The 14,807-nt window shown below is 34.2% G+C and overlaps 1 protein-coding gene across 1 annotated transcript; it reads right to left on the reverse strand.

Annotated features, from left to right (window-relative positions):
- Positions 1–3,572: 3,572 nt before the first annotated feature.
- Positions 3,573–6,074, reverse strand: LOC143593650 (putative 26S proteasome non-ATPase regulatory subunit 3). The gene is made up of 8 exons (XM_077073239.1): positions 5,990–6,074; positions 5,737–5,927; positions 5,534–5,659; positions 5,330–5,466; positions 5,202–5,256; positions 4,979–5,089; positions 4,365–4,604; positions 3,573–4,281 (listed from the first exon to the last, which is right to left on the reverse strand). The coding sequence occupies exons 1-8, from the start codon at positions 6,072–6,074 to the stop codon at positions 3,769–3,771; spliced, it is 1,458 nt and encodes a 485-aa protein (XP_076929354.1). The 3' UTR covers positions 3,573–3,768.
- Between the last annotated feature and the right edge of the window lie 8,733 nt (positions 6,075–14,807).

The raw sequence follows: 14,807 nt of genomic DNA on the forward strand, positions 1-14,807 counted from the left end.
TAAACTTTATAATCACCTCATTTGTCAATATAATCATTGGTGGTTAAACTACTTTTTAAATAACTTTTATTATATAAACCATTTCTAAATTAAAAAAGTATATATATATATATATATATATATATTCACTCCACATCGAATACTTTTAAAACTTTCTATAGTCTAACATACTTGAACTTTGTATTTGATGTTAACAAAACTTTACACAAATATTTTGAATTTTAAAAGTATTCGTGTCTTAATTTAAATTAATATAAGATATTCATGTTTCACATGAACAACTGTTTACTTATTTTATTTTTTAATATTTTTAAGAATTACACCAAAATAGTTAACAAGTTATTCTCTAAACATGACACTTGCTTTGATGTCTTTAAATACATTAGAATATGTTTATTATTCATGTTATAAAAATGGTTGACATATAGTTGATGAGACCTATTCTTAATGGAATCAAAGCTTCAAGATTGCCAAACCATAAATTAATATTAAAAGTGGGAGTTTCTGTAATGCTTCTAAGAAATATTGACCAAAAAAGTGGCCTGTGTAACAGAACTAGATTAAAAGTGGTGTCATTGGGCAATCGTGTTATACAGGTAGAAATTATATCCGGAAGTCACATTGGAGATCATCATTATATTTCAAGAATTACTTTGATACCTACTGACAAAAAACTGCACATTAAACTACAAAGAAGGCAATTCCCCTTTGCCGTATGTTTTGCAATGACCATAAACAAAAGTCAAGGATAGTCACTATCAAAAGTTGGTTTGTTTTTGAAAAACCAGTTTTTACTCTTATGGCCAATTGTATGTTGCATTATCAAGAGTTACAAGATGAGATGGCATCAAAGTTGTTGTTTTAGATAATGATGGTAATCTTTCAAATACAACATCAAATGTTGTATACAAAGAAGTGTTTATAAATTTGTAATATTTTTTTTAATATCATTGTCATATATCATTAACTATACTACAATTTCAAAATTGATGTATTCACATCTATTTTTATCGGGCCCGTGTGTCACACGGGCATATAGCCTAGTATATATATATATATATATGGGAAGGTTAACGTACAAATGAAATTAACGTGCTAAACGTGAGAATCAAGTAGAGTAATTATGTAATTACATCATAGAGTAATTACATAATTACTCTACTTGTATATATAATTACTCTACTTGATTCTCACGTTTAGCATATTAATTTCATTTGTATTTGATCCAAACCCTATATATATATATATATATATATATATGTTATAATTCTTCATTACCACTTGGATGAGATGGTTAAAGTGTGAAAGTAGAGGCCATAGATTCAGACCTTTTCTGTTTGATGCAATATTTATTTGTTTAAACAAAAAAAAAGAAAAAAAAAAAGAAAAAAGAAAAGAGCTAAGTAGAGGCCTTGCAACATCTTAGAATGATTTGGCCTTATATTGGTTTTCTAGCTAAAGAGGTGCGGTGCTCAGCATTCACAAATTTGTTTCGAATATGCATCAATTTTTTTTCCCTGCACCGGTTCCTTACTCTCAGTCTCATCGATGAAAATCCATTTGACCATAAAAGTTGATCACAATCTCTAATGGGTTGGTCTATTACTCTTTATGGTGGTCCAATTTCAACATGCAATTGTGCAACAACCAACGCTTCTCTTTGGCACGGTCCAATATTACCAAAGAGCATTATAGGAGTTATGGCATCTCATCATGTCGTCCACGTGACGATCGTTGAATGATGATGATCTTGCTCACTAGCATGTGACTTGCATCAGATTTATTAATGCTTTCATCATCATGATGCAATCACCAATTATAAACGGAAGAAAGACATTAACACATCAGAAACTCTCTGAAGGGACAGATCCGCTCTAATACTACTTGTTATAGACGCGTCTAGGCATACATACACAATGGCCTTGAACTTATCAAGAGTTGATAAGTTTTATTATGCACTGGACTTAACTGGAGAGTAGCGTTAACTTCACGAGTGTGGTCTTGTGATGAGAAAATAGCTTTAGAAGGTAATAATACACCTTAAAACGTTAGGGCACTCCAAAAGATAATCATGAATGTCTAGGAACTAGGGACAAGCAACTTTTTCCCCAAATACTGGTATTTTTCGTAATTTTTCAACACTTTCAATGATACTAGTACTGATCGTATCAAATTAAAAATATCAATATTATATTCGGTTTATATTTTCACTCGTTTTTGGTATAGCCGTATAGGTATTATTCGGTACGATCTCAAAAGCCTACTCTTTGAACATATTTTTCAAATGAATCCAAGCCTTAAAACTTGTTGCGATGTAATTTAATTAGTTCTTAGGCTTGCGTATTACATATAATTACAAGTAATTTTATATCTTGTTTTGTTCATACATTATTCAATCTAACAATATAACTATACTATTAAAGCAAGATGATTTTCTATGATATCATTATAGGACTTTCATAGGATGTCACGTAGATGTCATGCGAACAGTTTCCTATTTTATCAAGCCAATCAATTATGTTATATATGGAAATCGCAATAAATAAGTTATAGAAATCTTCTCACAATTTCATTAAATATTATAATAGCATGTTATAAGTTAACATTTGAATATATTTAAATATCACATCTTAACATTTCTCCTAATCACACATGTCACTATCCAATGTTGTATACAAAGAGATTTTTAGAGATTTATGAATTGTAAAATTTTGTTTATTATTTATATCTTATTAATCCATAAGGTATGTTATTATGTATATTATTAAATTTAACTTTTTTTTTGTTGTATTTGTTTACCACACGAGCTCTATCCTAGTGTACTAGTGTACGCAAATATATTACTAGAAAAGTTCTATAACGATCCCTGAAAGGCTTTCGGAAAAAAAAATAAAAAATTAGCCGTTATATTTCCAAATTCAACGTGATTGTGATATCCTAAATTAACTAAAAGTATGTTATTTTCAATTGTAATAGTGTTCAAAAGATTGATGTTTTCTTTTAATTTCTTGCATTTGGCTTCTTTGTTATAGAGGATTAGAAATTCACGAAAGTCTCCATCTAGATAACAACCTTTGCACCTACAACTTTTTCACTTTTTTTTTTTCAAATCTACTATTAACGTAATTTCTAACATAAACCAGCTCGGATGGAGTCTGTGTGATTTATGCTTTTGTAGTCAAGTGAATGATTTCACCGACTCGAGTTGGTTAATATATACATACACTTAGTGATATCGCAGCTTTTTCCAAAAAAATCCTTAACGTGCATTTTTTTTCTCTGAATCAACTTACAGAGTTTGGTTATCACATATACTAGTGAAACGTTAGCATTTGTAGAAACTCAATAATAAAAACGTAGTTATCCCAAAACAAAACCTAAAACTGCTTACACTAGTCGACATGCTTAGTGCAATTAATTTCATTCGTCTATGTTTCATGCTATATAGCTTAAAGTAGAAGTCTTCTTGGACCATCCTAGTCCTACTACAATTATTCAAGACCGCTATTAATAGTACGAATATCCAAGTAACCATTGATGATCAACAATCCTAAAACACAAATTACCCATCATGCCACAAATCCCAGAATTGGTTAATGTTTATCAAGATCAAGGAAACAGGGGAGACATAGACGATGACCATAACATGTAAAAACATACATAAGTCTACTTGAAAAGTCTTTCTCAAAGATCCCAGAATTTGGTTTTAACATATTCAAACAAGAACATAAAGCAACAGAGCTCCCTCAAATGATTTCATAGACTGAATCAAAAATCATCATCGTCTTCCTCAGCAATATGCTTGGCAAGCTCTTGTTCCTGCTGCTGTCTCTCTCTCCTCTTTTCAGCACTCTCTTTCTCCTTATGAGAATTAGGAGGAAACCTAAGAGCACGAACCGCCTCATTATGCATATTCAAACAGAATGCAATCCTAGAATTAAACGCTTGCTGAGGCTCGTTTGTCGAGTAAATGTCACCAGTTTCCTTGGACACCATCCACCCGTTTGCATGATCTAGCGTCGCATCAATCGCACCATCACGGATTGCTTTTGACACAATGCTCTCAGCGTCCGCCACAGGGTTAGGCGAGTCCAGTCTCAGCTTCTTTGCCACATCAGCAAGTGAGATACGCGAGTAGGAGATGCTGATGTTGCGCAGCCCGGTTCTTATCACATTGTGACGCAGCCTCACGATTAAATTGTTAGTCCGGTCTGAACTGAAAGTGGTTGAGAATTTTTCAGCTACGGTTTTGAACAGCTCTAGATCTCCAATCCTAACAGCCTAAAAGCAAGAAATTGTGTTTAAGAAAGATACAAACTGAAGTTAGGAAGAAGAGAAAAGTAAAAAGTCAAAAACCAACTCACATTAGTCAACTCAAAGTAAGGCCTCAAGGCCTTCTCCATGCCTTTTTGCATAAACACAGTTCGTTCAGGGATCTCTCCGAGAAGTAAGCGGACAATCACGGCCCACTTATTGCATTGGACTCTAAAACCTAGAGCAGCTACCGGTGCTTTACGCGCAGCTTGAAGAAGGGATTCCTTTGCATCGGTGTATTCCAGCTGGATCGTCCTTATCTTCCCAAGGTAAAACAAGTACCGGCAAAACTGAGACAAATAAAAAAAGATTACAATAAATTTTCACATAACTGTAACTAAAAAACACATGTTTCTTTTAAGTTTTGTGTATTTTTCAAAAACCCTCCCACATCAAACTCTCCATCTCTACCTTACTCACACACTCATTTTATTAAGTTTCCTCTTTTTTATACACTCACAATAAAATTAAGAGTGTTGAATATGAGCCACCAAATATAGAGATGTACTTTAGTTTTCTATAAAAGTTTCTCTATTATAGAGAATTCAATGTAGCGGTGTTTAATTGTTTCCGCTATATTATATAGAAAGTATGAATATAGAGGCTCCAACGTGAATGCTGTTATTAAAAAATAACTGATAAAAATAATGATATGAAAGCATACCTGCTGATTCGAATGAGCTTCAAAACGCGGTGCCTTTGACCTCAGCTTTTCAGCTTGATCATACAAATTGTAATGAAGGTAGTTGCGAAGCAGCAGGTTGAGAAGGGTTTCCTGCATATTACAATACGAATTAACATTCATGCTAATATTAATTATTATTATTATTTTTATGAACACATGCATAGCCAACAGCTACAAGCTGTAGATAGATGAAGAAACAAACCTGCCCCAGTTCATCATGACGCAATGTAGCAGCCCGGTGTAAAGCAAGGAGATTACTGCAAATAAATGAAAATATAATAACTGACTATATTCTATTTTACCGAGACATTGATAAATAAGAATACACACCCCCTGATTTCAGAGAGATCGTCAGTGAGTTCATAGCTAAGAGAATAATAGAAGTACAGCCTGGAAGCCAGAACATCAACTGTTCTCCTGTTCAAGTTCTTCAAACGGGAGATGCTGGCTGAAGAACAAGCCTTAGCCTGGATGATGAAGAATGAATAAGTGATGCTATGCATGAACTAATAATGATAAATGAAGATTGCTGACCTCAGTGTACTTTTTCTGGTCAATGAGGAATATGAGCACAAGCAAGTAGCAATAGATCTCGAGCTCTGAGGAATGCTTCACGGTAGCAGATGCTGCAGTATCCACTTCCATATCATTTTCATCATCCTTCACATAGCATTAATCAATATCATATCCAAACTTGGTGGATTGGGGTCAGGGACCTCATAGCAATCAATGAATACCTTTGGCAGATATGCAGACAAGCGGGAGTGTGGTTCGGATCCAGGAGCAAGAGCGAAAGCTAGAAAGGAGGAAACGAGGGACGCCTTCAGCTTCCTCCTCAAGGCAATGGTCAACCTAACCGCCCTCAAAATCAGACGAACCTCACGACCATAGGCTCCGGTCTCAATCAATTGCGCAATCTCTTTCAAATCTAAACATCAAATGCACACACTAAACCCTAAATATCCAATTCAAAAACCAAAGCATCCTTACGCTGTAAAACAGGAGTGGCGGATGACGTGGAGCTCACTGCCACCTGCTGCTGCTGTTCTTTCATCTCAACGTCCTGCTGAGTCATTGTTTTTTCTGTAAAATGATTGCAAGCAAACGAGTTATACAAAAAAATATATATGAAATTGATTGAAAGAAACCCTGGCTGGGATTACCGGAAGCAAGATCTGTATCGCCCCAAGGTGAGGTGAAGGTGAAGGTGAAGGTGGTTTGTAGAAAGAAATCGTTTAGGGCTGCTTTTGCCCCAAGTTATCTATTTCATCTTTAGCCCCTACCTTTTACTAAAATGCCTATTCGCCCCTTTCTTTTGGCCAAAGTTATGTGCTTATTCATTGATTTAAAACGTTCGCATTCAATCTTCTATATCTACATCCAAAATTACACTAAAAATTCACTACATTTTCTTTCTCATTTTAATTAAATAATACTTTAATATTATTATCATTTCTCTTTCCTTCACTCACAATCACTTTCAAAATATTTTAAAAAATTATATAGTGTAAAAAATAACTTTCAAATATACAGAAAAATCACCTCTTACTCACTCACAACACCCTAAACCACCCATACATTATAAAAACTCCACTCACACAATAAGGTAAATTGAATGTGAATGCTCTTAGGGATTGCTTATTTTGAGCAACTTATTAACTTTTGAAAAAACTTAAAGGGTGCATTCGTTTCGCGGAATAGAATTGAATTGGAACTGGAATTGGAATTCGCATAGGAATCGGAATTTAAAGGAATTGGAATCTCAATTCCATCTAACGTGTTTGGTTGGCCAGTGAGTCGGAAACTTTCATCCCCCACTCTAGCGACGACCCACAACGTTTTTGGATGACCCGGCTCTCGACGACCCGAACCGTTTTCACCCAACCCGACCTGTTTTTGGTTTTTTTTTGCTCCGTTTTGTTTTTTTTTTGTTTCATTTCGGTTCGAGTTCATTTTCTGCTTCTGGTTGGTCAGTTTTTTCAGTTGTGTTTCGGCTCGGTTTTAGCTTTTTGGTTCGTTTAGGTTGGTTTTTCGGTTTATGTTTGGTTCAAGCTCGTTTTTGCTTCTTTTGGTCAGTTTTTTGGTTTTTGGCTTGCTTCAGGCTTTTTTGGTTCATTTATGTCATTTTTTGGGTTCGTTTATGTCATTTTTTTTCGGTTTCGTTTATATTTTTGTTTCGGTTTATTCGGTTCCCTTTTGTTTTGTTTCATTTTAGTTGGTTTACTCGGTTCAGTTTAACTTTTTTTTTGTTTTGTTTTGGCTAGTTTTTCGGTTTCGGTTCGGTTTATGTTTTTTTTCGTGTTTTGTTTGATGTGGGGGCATCAAACCGAATGCGAACTGAACCGGCGTGTTGACCCAAACACGACCCGACCCGGAGCGTCGTCCTGAATGTGAACACACCTGAAATGTTGACCCGAACGCGACCATGTCGGTCGACCGATTGAAGATTCCAACGAATTTCCTTGAATTCCTTCACATGATGGAAGAATTTGGAATTCCTTTATCTAATGGAATTTGAAGGAATTGAATTCCAATTCCAACGAAACGAACACATCATGTCATGAATTAAGATTCCAATTCCAACGAAATGAACACGCTATGTCATGGGATTTTAATTCCAATTCCTTTGAATTCCCACAAATTCTGTGAAATAAACGCGCCCAAAAGGTTTGGTATTTTAATTTATTGTGAGGGGATAAGTTAACAAATTACAAAGTTGTAACTTATTTGGGAAAATGTAAACTAAGGAATCTGAAACGCCCGCTTGTGTGTTTATTATGTAATCATGTGAACATTGGTAATAAAAAGCGCACCCAAGCGTAAGGCGTAGGTTCCTTTTTTTAAGAGATATGAGTTGTATAAAACACCCCGTCAAAAATGACTTGAGGCACAACTTCTTCTTATACATTGAGATTTTTAATGCATTAGGATGTACGACTACTTTTTAAAGTGCACACATATGTCATTTGTATGTTAAATCATATATAAAGTTTAGTTACAACTAAAATTTGTGCCCCTTTTTATAGACCTTGTAGTCTTGGTGTGTTTTTCGCTTTCTAAAACCAAGATGTGAACTACAATGCATAATCTAAAGGTCACGACTAGTATGCAATAAGGGGCAAGCTCACATAGTGTGGATTGGGGTCAGGGACCTCAGTATTTTAAAAAAGTATTAGAGACATTATATTATATTTTTTAAGACCCCATAAGAATTAATAGATGGAACATTAATAGTAATGTGGTGTAGTGGTAAGTCCCTTGTTTTAATTGGAAAGATCATGTGTTAAAATCTTATAAGACCCCCCTTTTTATTTTTAAATCCTAGTCAATATTAGTAGGATTTTAAACTTGTAACATCCTACTTTTGATAATAATAAATAAAAAAATTTAATTTACTTAATTGTGTGTTATTATTTAGTTAAGTTAAATATAATAATAGAATGTGGGCTTGGAAAATAAAATATGGAATAAGGAATGATGATGGGTATTAGGTCCATAGGCTTAGGGGTATTTATACACCCCCTTAAACCTCCTAAAACCCTAAAACCCTCATTCCACATTTGCCTCCACACACTCCATAACACACACAAACATTGTGGTGTAGTGGTAAGTCCCTTGTTTTAATTTGAAAGATCATGTGTTAAAATCTTATAAGACCCCCTTTTTTTATTTTTAAATCCTAGTCAATATTAGTAGGATTTTAAACTTGTAACATCCTACTTTTGATAATAATAAATAAAAAAAATTTAATTTACTTAATTGTGTGTTATTATTTAGTTAAGTTAAGTATAATAATAGAATGTGGGCTTGGAAAATAAAATATGGAATAAGGAATGATGATGGGTATTAGGTCCATGGGCTTAGGGATATTTATACACCCTCTTAAACCTCCTAAAACCCTCATTCCACATTTGCCTCCACACACTCCATAACACACACAAACATTCTCCTTCATCCCGGATCCAGAGCCGAGCAATAAAGAGGGTGATTTGCAGCCGATTTCCGTAGAAAAACAAGAAATACGTCTAGATTCATGTGTTGGTCCAGATCCGAGCCAAACTAAACCGGAACCCAAAAAGGTACGCTCTTGATATAAATGTTAGGTTTTAGGTGTCGAGTTGCCTTAAGATTTGGTACTAAGGCAAATCAGACCTTCCTATGCAAGAAAAACGTAAACTTTGTAATAAAAAAGTTATTTGGGATGAATCGTGAAGAACTAGTGATGTTCGGACCGAGTTAAATCAGGAAAAGGAAGTTGTTATAGCCCAGAACTCGTTTTATAAGGAAGTGATTAGAATGAATAGGCATGAAAAACCAAATTCGAATCAAGTTCCAAAGAAACTCGATTCGTTTTGAGGAAAAACGAATCGAATTCAAATGAAATGAAACTAATCGAATCGAATCGAATTGAAACGAATCGAAATGAAACGAATTGAATCGAATTAAAACGTATCGAATTGAATTGAAACGAATCGAATCGAAGCGAATCGAATTGAAAACTCGATTAGAATGTAAAATTGATTCAATTAGAATTAAACTCAACTCATACGAAACTCGAATCGTTTAAAGATGCATTTTTCTGATGAATTTTTAATGAAGCCAGGCCCCTTGAACCCTGCTAGGGGTTGCCGCCCCTAGGACACTGCTGCCTGGGGTGTTGCCCCCGGACCTCCCTTCGTTAGGGGTTTCACTTACTTAGAATATTAACTATTTAGGGGGTACTTAATTGATACTTATAATTGTGACACGGTTAGGCCTACACAACTAAGGAAGGGTATCATAGTTAACTCAGAAAGAACATGACTCATGTGAGTTTCTAGCCCCATTCCTTGTTATGTTTTTCAAGGTTGTATGCATACTCCTATGTGCTTAGTAAATACACATACCTAAATTGGTAAGTGTATGCTATACGAATGTTTATGCATGTTAATTAAATGATATAAACAAGTTGAGAGTATGTATGTGGATGTATATGAATATATATATATGCATGGTGTATGGTAAAGAATGTATCGTTTGTATGGTTGAATGGTTAAGGATTGTAGGCCCTAATAAAATATGCGAAGGTTAAAGGGTTACATACCCTAATGATATCTGCAAAGGATAAAGGTCTGCAGACCCTAATAATATCTGCGGAGATTATAGAGTGAAAGACTCTTTAAAACATAGAATGATTATGTAAATACTAATTATTGAAAGTAAGTTAAAAGAATAATATAAAAGTATGAATTTATGCATGAAATGAATGTAAACAGGTTAAGTATATAATATGCATATTCAAATACGTGTATGTAATGTATGATGCCTGATTAACTAGAAACAACGTAGCTGACTTTTAGTATGCACGCAGGTAAATAGGCTAAGACAGCTAGCTTGAGGGAAACACATGACGTTGGACTGAAGAGGCTTCTCTTAACTTTGGTTTAACAATGAATTGGTAAGCATGTGATATAAGCTTGCTATGATGATTAAATGTGAGAATAACAACTTATTCCTAAGCCATATTATTCCATGATAATTAAAGAAAGAGATATGTATAACTTCATTATCTCCACTAAAATATCATTTTATGTAAGCAAGTGGCTTATGATAAATATTTAAATAAAACTTTAAAGATGAGACAATCCCTTAAATTACTAAGTGAATTGTCCATGATAATTTAGTAAAAATAACCCTTGTATTATACACAAACTGTCAATTACGATTAGTTGAGTTGTAAAGGATTAACCTTGAATTACCAAGTATTAATCCGCACAATTCTTGAGCAATTATAGAACTCATGTAATAACCACCTAAGAGTTGTTAAAATATATTATGTTGCACTCACTTATCGAGTAATTAACTGATTTTTGTGGATGAACATCAACAATCCGTTTCCACAAACACATTTGATAGTTTCCATTTGAACATGATTAATCACTACTAATATTCCACATGGTCCATGTCAATATTATGATTCAAGTTTTTTCCCCAACCAAGACCTTACAAGAATGGCGATTCCTCGATTTATCATCAAACACAGAACTTGGCGGCTCATTTAAGGATTCTTAATTTAATAACCAAGTCCTCACAAGAGTGGCAGTTCCCCGGCTTATCGTGAAGCTCGAAACTTGGTGTCTAATTTAAGGTTCGTCAAGGCCTCACAAGACTAGCTATTTTCGGCTTATCGTCAAGCTTGAAACTTGGGGTATCTTTTATGAGTATTTTAACATTCCTCATAAAATAACTGAAACATAATCATTACTTGTTAAAAACCGATCACACGTTTATCTAACATTATTAAATGTTAACTAAGATTCATTATAAACTAAGATGACACTATGAATGTTTAGCCAAAAATAAATATAATGTTAACCATCAGAGTAATAGACACAAACATGATCAAATTGAAACAATCTAACCAATTTGAATGACTAATCTTTGATGCTATGACCTCTTTCAAGAGCTTAATCTTCCTAATCTTCAAGGGTTGGATGGATGATACTAATTCCCTTATTAATGGTGTCGAAAAGAGGTGGTTGAAGTGAAGTAAATGATTTTGGAAAGTGTATTGAATGAAGGAGACGAGCATTCAATTTGGTTGTCTTGGGGTCCAAAACACGACCGTGCTGAGTATAACAAGGCCATGGTGACTTTTTTGCCCCGCTTCATTAAATGCTCCATCTTCAGTTCGTACAACATGGGTTAACATGACCGTGTTAAGCAAGGTACGACCGTGTTAAGTCCAGAATAGTCCAAACTTCATATAATTTTGTCCTTTTCTCTTGTATTGAAGGCATGGCCGTGTTTTGGGAAGGCATGGCCATGTTTTGCTTCAGAATCTTCTGTTTTGTCTTTTCTCTTGTTCTTGATAACATGGGTGTGTCTTGGTTAACATGTCCATGTTTTGGCTTCCTAATTTTTGTTCTTACTTCGTATGCTCTAGGCATGGCCATGTCTTGATTCACCATGGGGTGTGTTGAGTATGTTTTCATCGTTTATCTCTATTTTTCTTCATATATCAGCTTGTTTTATTATTTGGGACTATATTTACCTATAGATAGAAATTATAAAAATTAGTGGTTATTTAATCTAATATACTTGCCGATTTTACACTTATTTGGCGATATTTTTGTGTTGAAAAGATGTATTAATTCTTACACATCAAATCTGTCACACCCCGACCAAAGGCGGCGGAACATGCCGGGGTGCAACGGATTGCCCAAAACACAAGAAAAGTGACAATATTTAATCAACTCATTTTATTTCATAAAGTCAATAAACAACACATCTTGTTCATACAAAACAAATTGAATACAAGTAAACAAATATATATTGTTCGTTTTGCTAATATCCTAAGAGTCTTGATAACGTTTTCTCCAAGTTCTCGAGTCAACTATAATCAACCTCTAACATTTCATAAAATAAAGTTTATCAACACAAAGGTTGGTGAGCAATTCATAAGTTTGAACATATAATTATATAGTAAGAAAAGCCACAATCTTGTATACGAGAAAATAAATAATAGCAATAACTTGGATAAAAAGATATCGCTAAACACATTAGCGACACCTAGCTATAAGGGGATGCCAAATAATCTAGGATTTTATAGTTATCGTTAATAAGCATACATTAACGACGCATTGCTATAAGGGGTTGCCAAATAGACTAGGATTTATAGTTCCACCAACCAAAAGCGATAAACACATAGGCATATAATCATGTAAGCATAGAACACCAAATCGAGCAATTATTTAAGTAAAGTATACAATAACGTTTGTGGTTCAAGGCTCAAGTATAAAGCATTTAGTTTAAGTAAGTATGAATTGTCACCCCCAAAACGAAAGATGGAAAACGGGGTATGAAAGTACTCACGCTCAAGTTACAAACTTGATTTGGTAAAATGACGGGTAACCGGAAGGATGAGATTTAACGAGCAAGGTCTTGGTGGAAGGAAGTCTTGTATTAGGGAGGTTGTCTAGGAAGTCTTTAAATAAAATAAAAGATAAGAAATGCAAACAATTTAAAGTTTAAGGTTTAAAATGTAAATATTCAAGGAATTATAATAATAGTCTTTAAAAATATAAGTTTGCTCGAAACCGGGTTAAAATATCTAGCCTTATTATTTACTCAACCTATGTTAAGTAATAAGGCGGGTAAAAATGCTAGAATGCAAGTCCCTTTATAATATAGATACTAAAACGGGTTTTAACGAGTGTTTCGGGTTGTTGGTTCGGGTCTTGATAATTGGTCAAACCCAAAGTCAACTTTCCAAAATAATGAATGTTATGAGATAACTCAATAAAATTTAATAAGACTTAACAAAGTATGTAGTTCTATCGTTTTTGAACTAACAACGTACGTTAAGCGAGTGTTCGGTTTTATCGGTCCAAACTTTGTTATGAGATCAAGTTGGATCCAACATTTCCAAGTACTTAAGAAAATAATTAAAATCAGTTTATAAAGTATTTTTAAAGATTTATACAAGTCTTGATAGCTAAAAACACACTTGTGTGTCTTAAGCGAGTGAAAATCGGTTTAGTTCGGTTTGGTTCGGTTTCCATCTCACAGTAAGTTCATAGATGGTTTCCACATGCCCAAATATCATGGAACTTGTATAAGAATTTATAAATGAAGATACTTAAGTTTTACAACCAAAAAGTTAACAATAAAGTCTTTTAAACGAAAGTTCGGTTTTTGGTTCGGATCTTGTTTCGGGTTAAGACCGAGGTAAGATTCATAACCATAGAACTTATAAAAATGATTTTAGAATCTTAAATCTAACAATAAGCATGTTTAAACAATTATTTAACAAAACTAGTAAACAAGTTCGGTTTACGGTTTGGAGCTATTTACGGTTAAACCGACGCTAGACTCTTCAAACCCATAACCATGGAACTTTATAAATATGATAAACAAACTAAAATGAGCAGAAGTTAAGCATGGTTAGTATGTATAAATAAGTTATATAAGTATATATATATATATATATATATATATCAAGGACACGAAGTCCTCCATGAAGCATTGCCTTACGAGGTCCGAAACTTAACCAACTGGGGCCGGATAAGTAACTACCAAAGGTAACAAGGGATGTATATTATATATATATATATATATGTTGTGCTATAAGCTTCAAGTATTAATAAGAGTTAGTAAGTTAATTAGAATGAAAGACTATGTCAATTTGACTTTAGAAGGTCAAACTACCAAGAACATGAATAACAACCTTTATGATCTTTGAATTGAGAGAAAATTTGGAGTATGAGCAAGTGTAAAAATGAAGAAGATGGGTGTGTATATATAGGGTAAGTTGAAATGGTCAAGCATAAAGAGTCTTGCATGAAAATGGGTTAGTTATAAACACAAGAAAGCATAAAAAGCCAGAAAAACGAATCTGCAGGTCTGAGGCCGCGCTACGTGACCAGCCTACCGTCCCTGGCCGCGCGGCGCGGCGTGATAGGGGGGTTGGGTTGGTCAGCTCGTCTTGCGTGGTTCGTTTTGCGTCCCGGAAGTTCATTTTCGATGTAATTTGATCGTTTTAAAGGCGTTTTCGAATCCGTAAAAGGGGTTTTTCAAATTGAACAAGCAGGAATGATTTAGTAACATAGAATCCAATATTTTATATATTTGAAATGTTCGGGATATAAATCGGGTCGGTGTACAACATAAAAACAAATACAAGATAGCCCGGAATTGTCGAAAGTCACAAAATCTCCCCACACTTGAACCTTGCTTGTCCTCAAGCAAGCTTTGAACAAATTCTTCGAAACAACACGTTAACTGAAGCTAAACATCCCGAGAAATTTCAGAAAATCCCGGTAATCCA

Source organism: Bidens hawaiensis, unplaced genomic scaffold (assembly GCF_021521415.1).
Source record: "Bidens hawaiensis isolate Kalapana, Puna unplaced genomic scaffold, B.hawaiensis_p1.1 tig00000190_1, whole genome shotgun sequence".
Lineage (NCBI taxonomy): Eukaryota > Viridiplantae > Streptophyta > Magnoliopsida > Asterales > Asteraceae > Bidens > Bidens hawaiensis.

Excerpts from the sequence above, each read along its gene's own strand:
- LOC143593650 (XM_077073239.1), bottom strand. The coding sequence starts at position 6,074 with ATGACTCAGCAGGACGTTGAGATGAAAGAACAGCAGCAGCAGGTGGCA. Across the intron at positions 5,257-5,329 it reads GATCTCTCTGAAATCAGGGG|TAATCTCCTTGCTTTACACC; the intron begins GTGTGTATTCTT and ends ATTTATTTGCAG. Across the intron at positions 5,090-5,201 it reads GTCATGATGAACTGGGGCAG|GAAACCCTTCTCAACCTGCT; the intron begins GTTTGTTTCTTC and ends TGTAATATGCAG.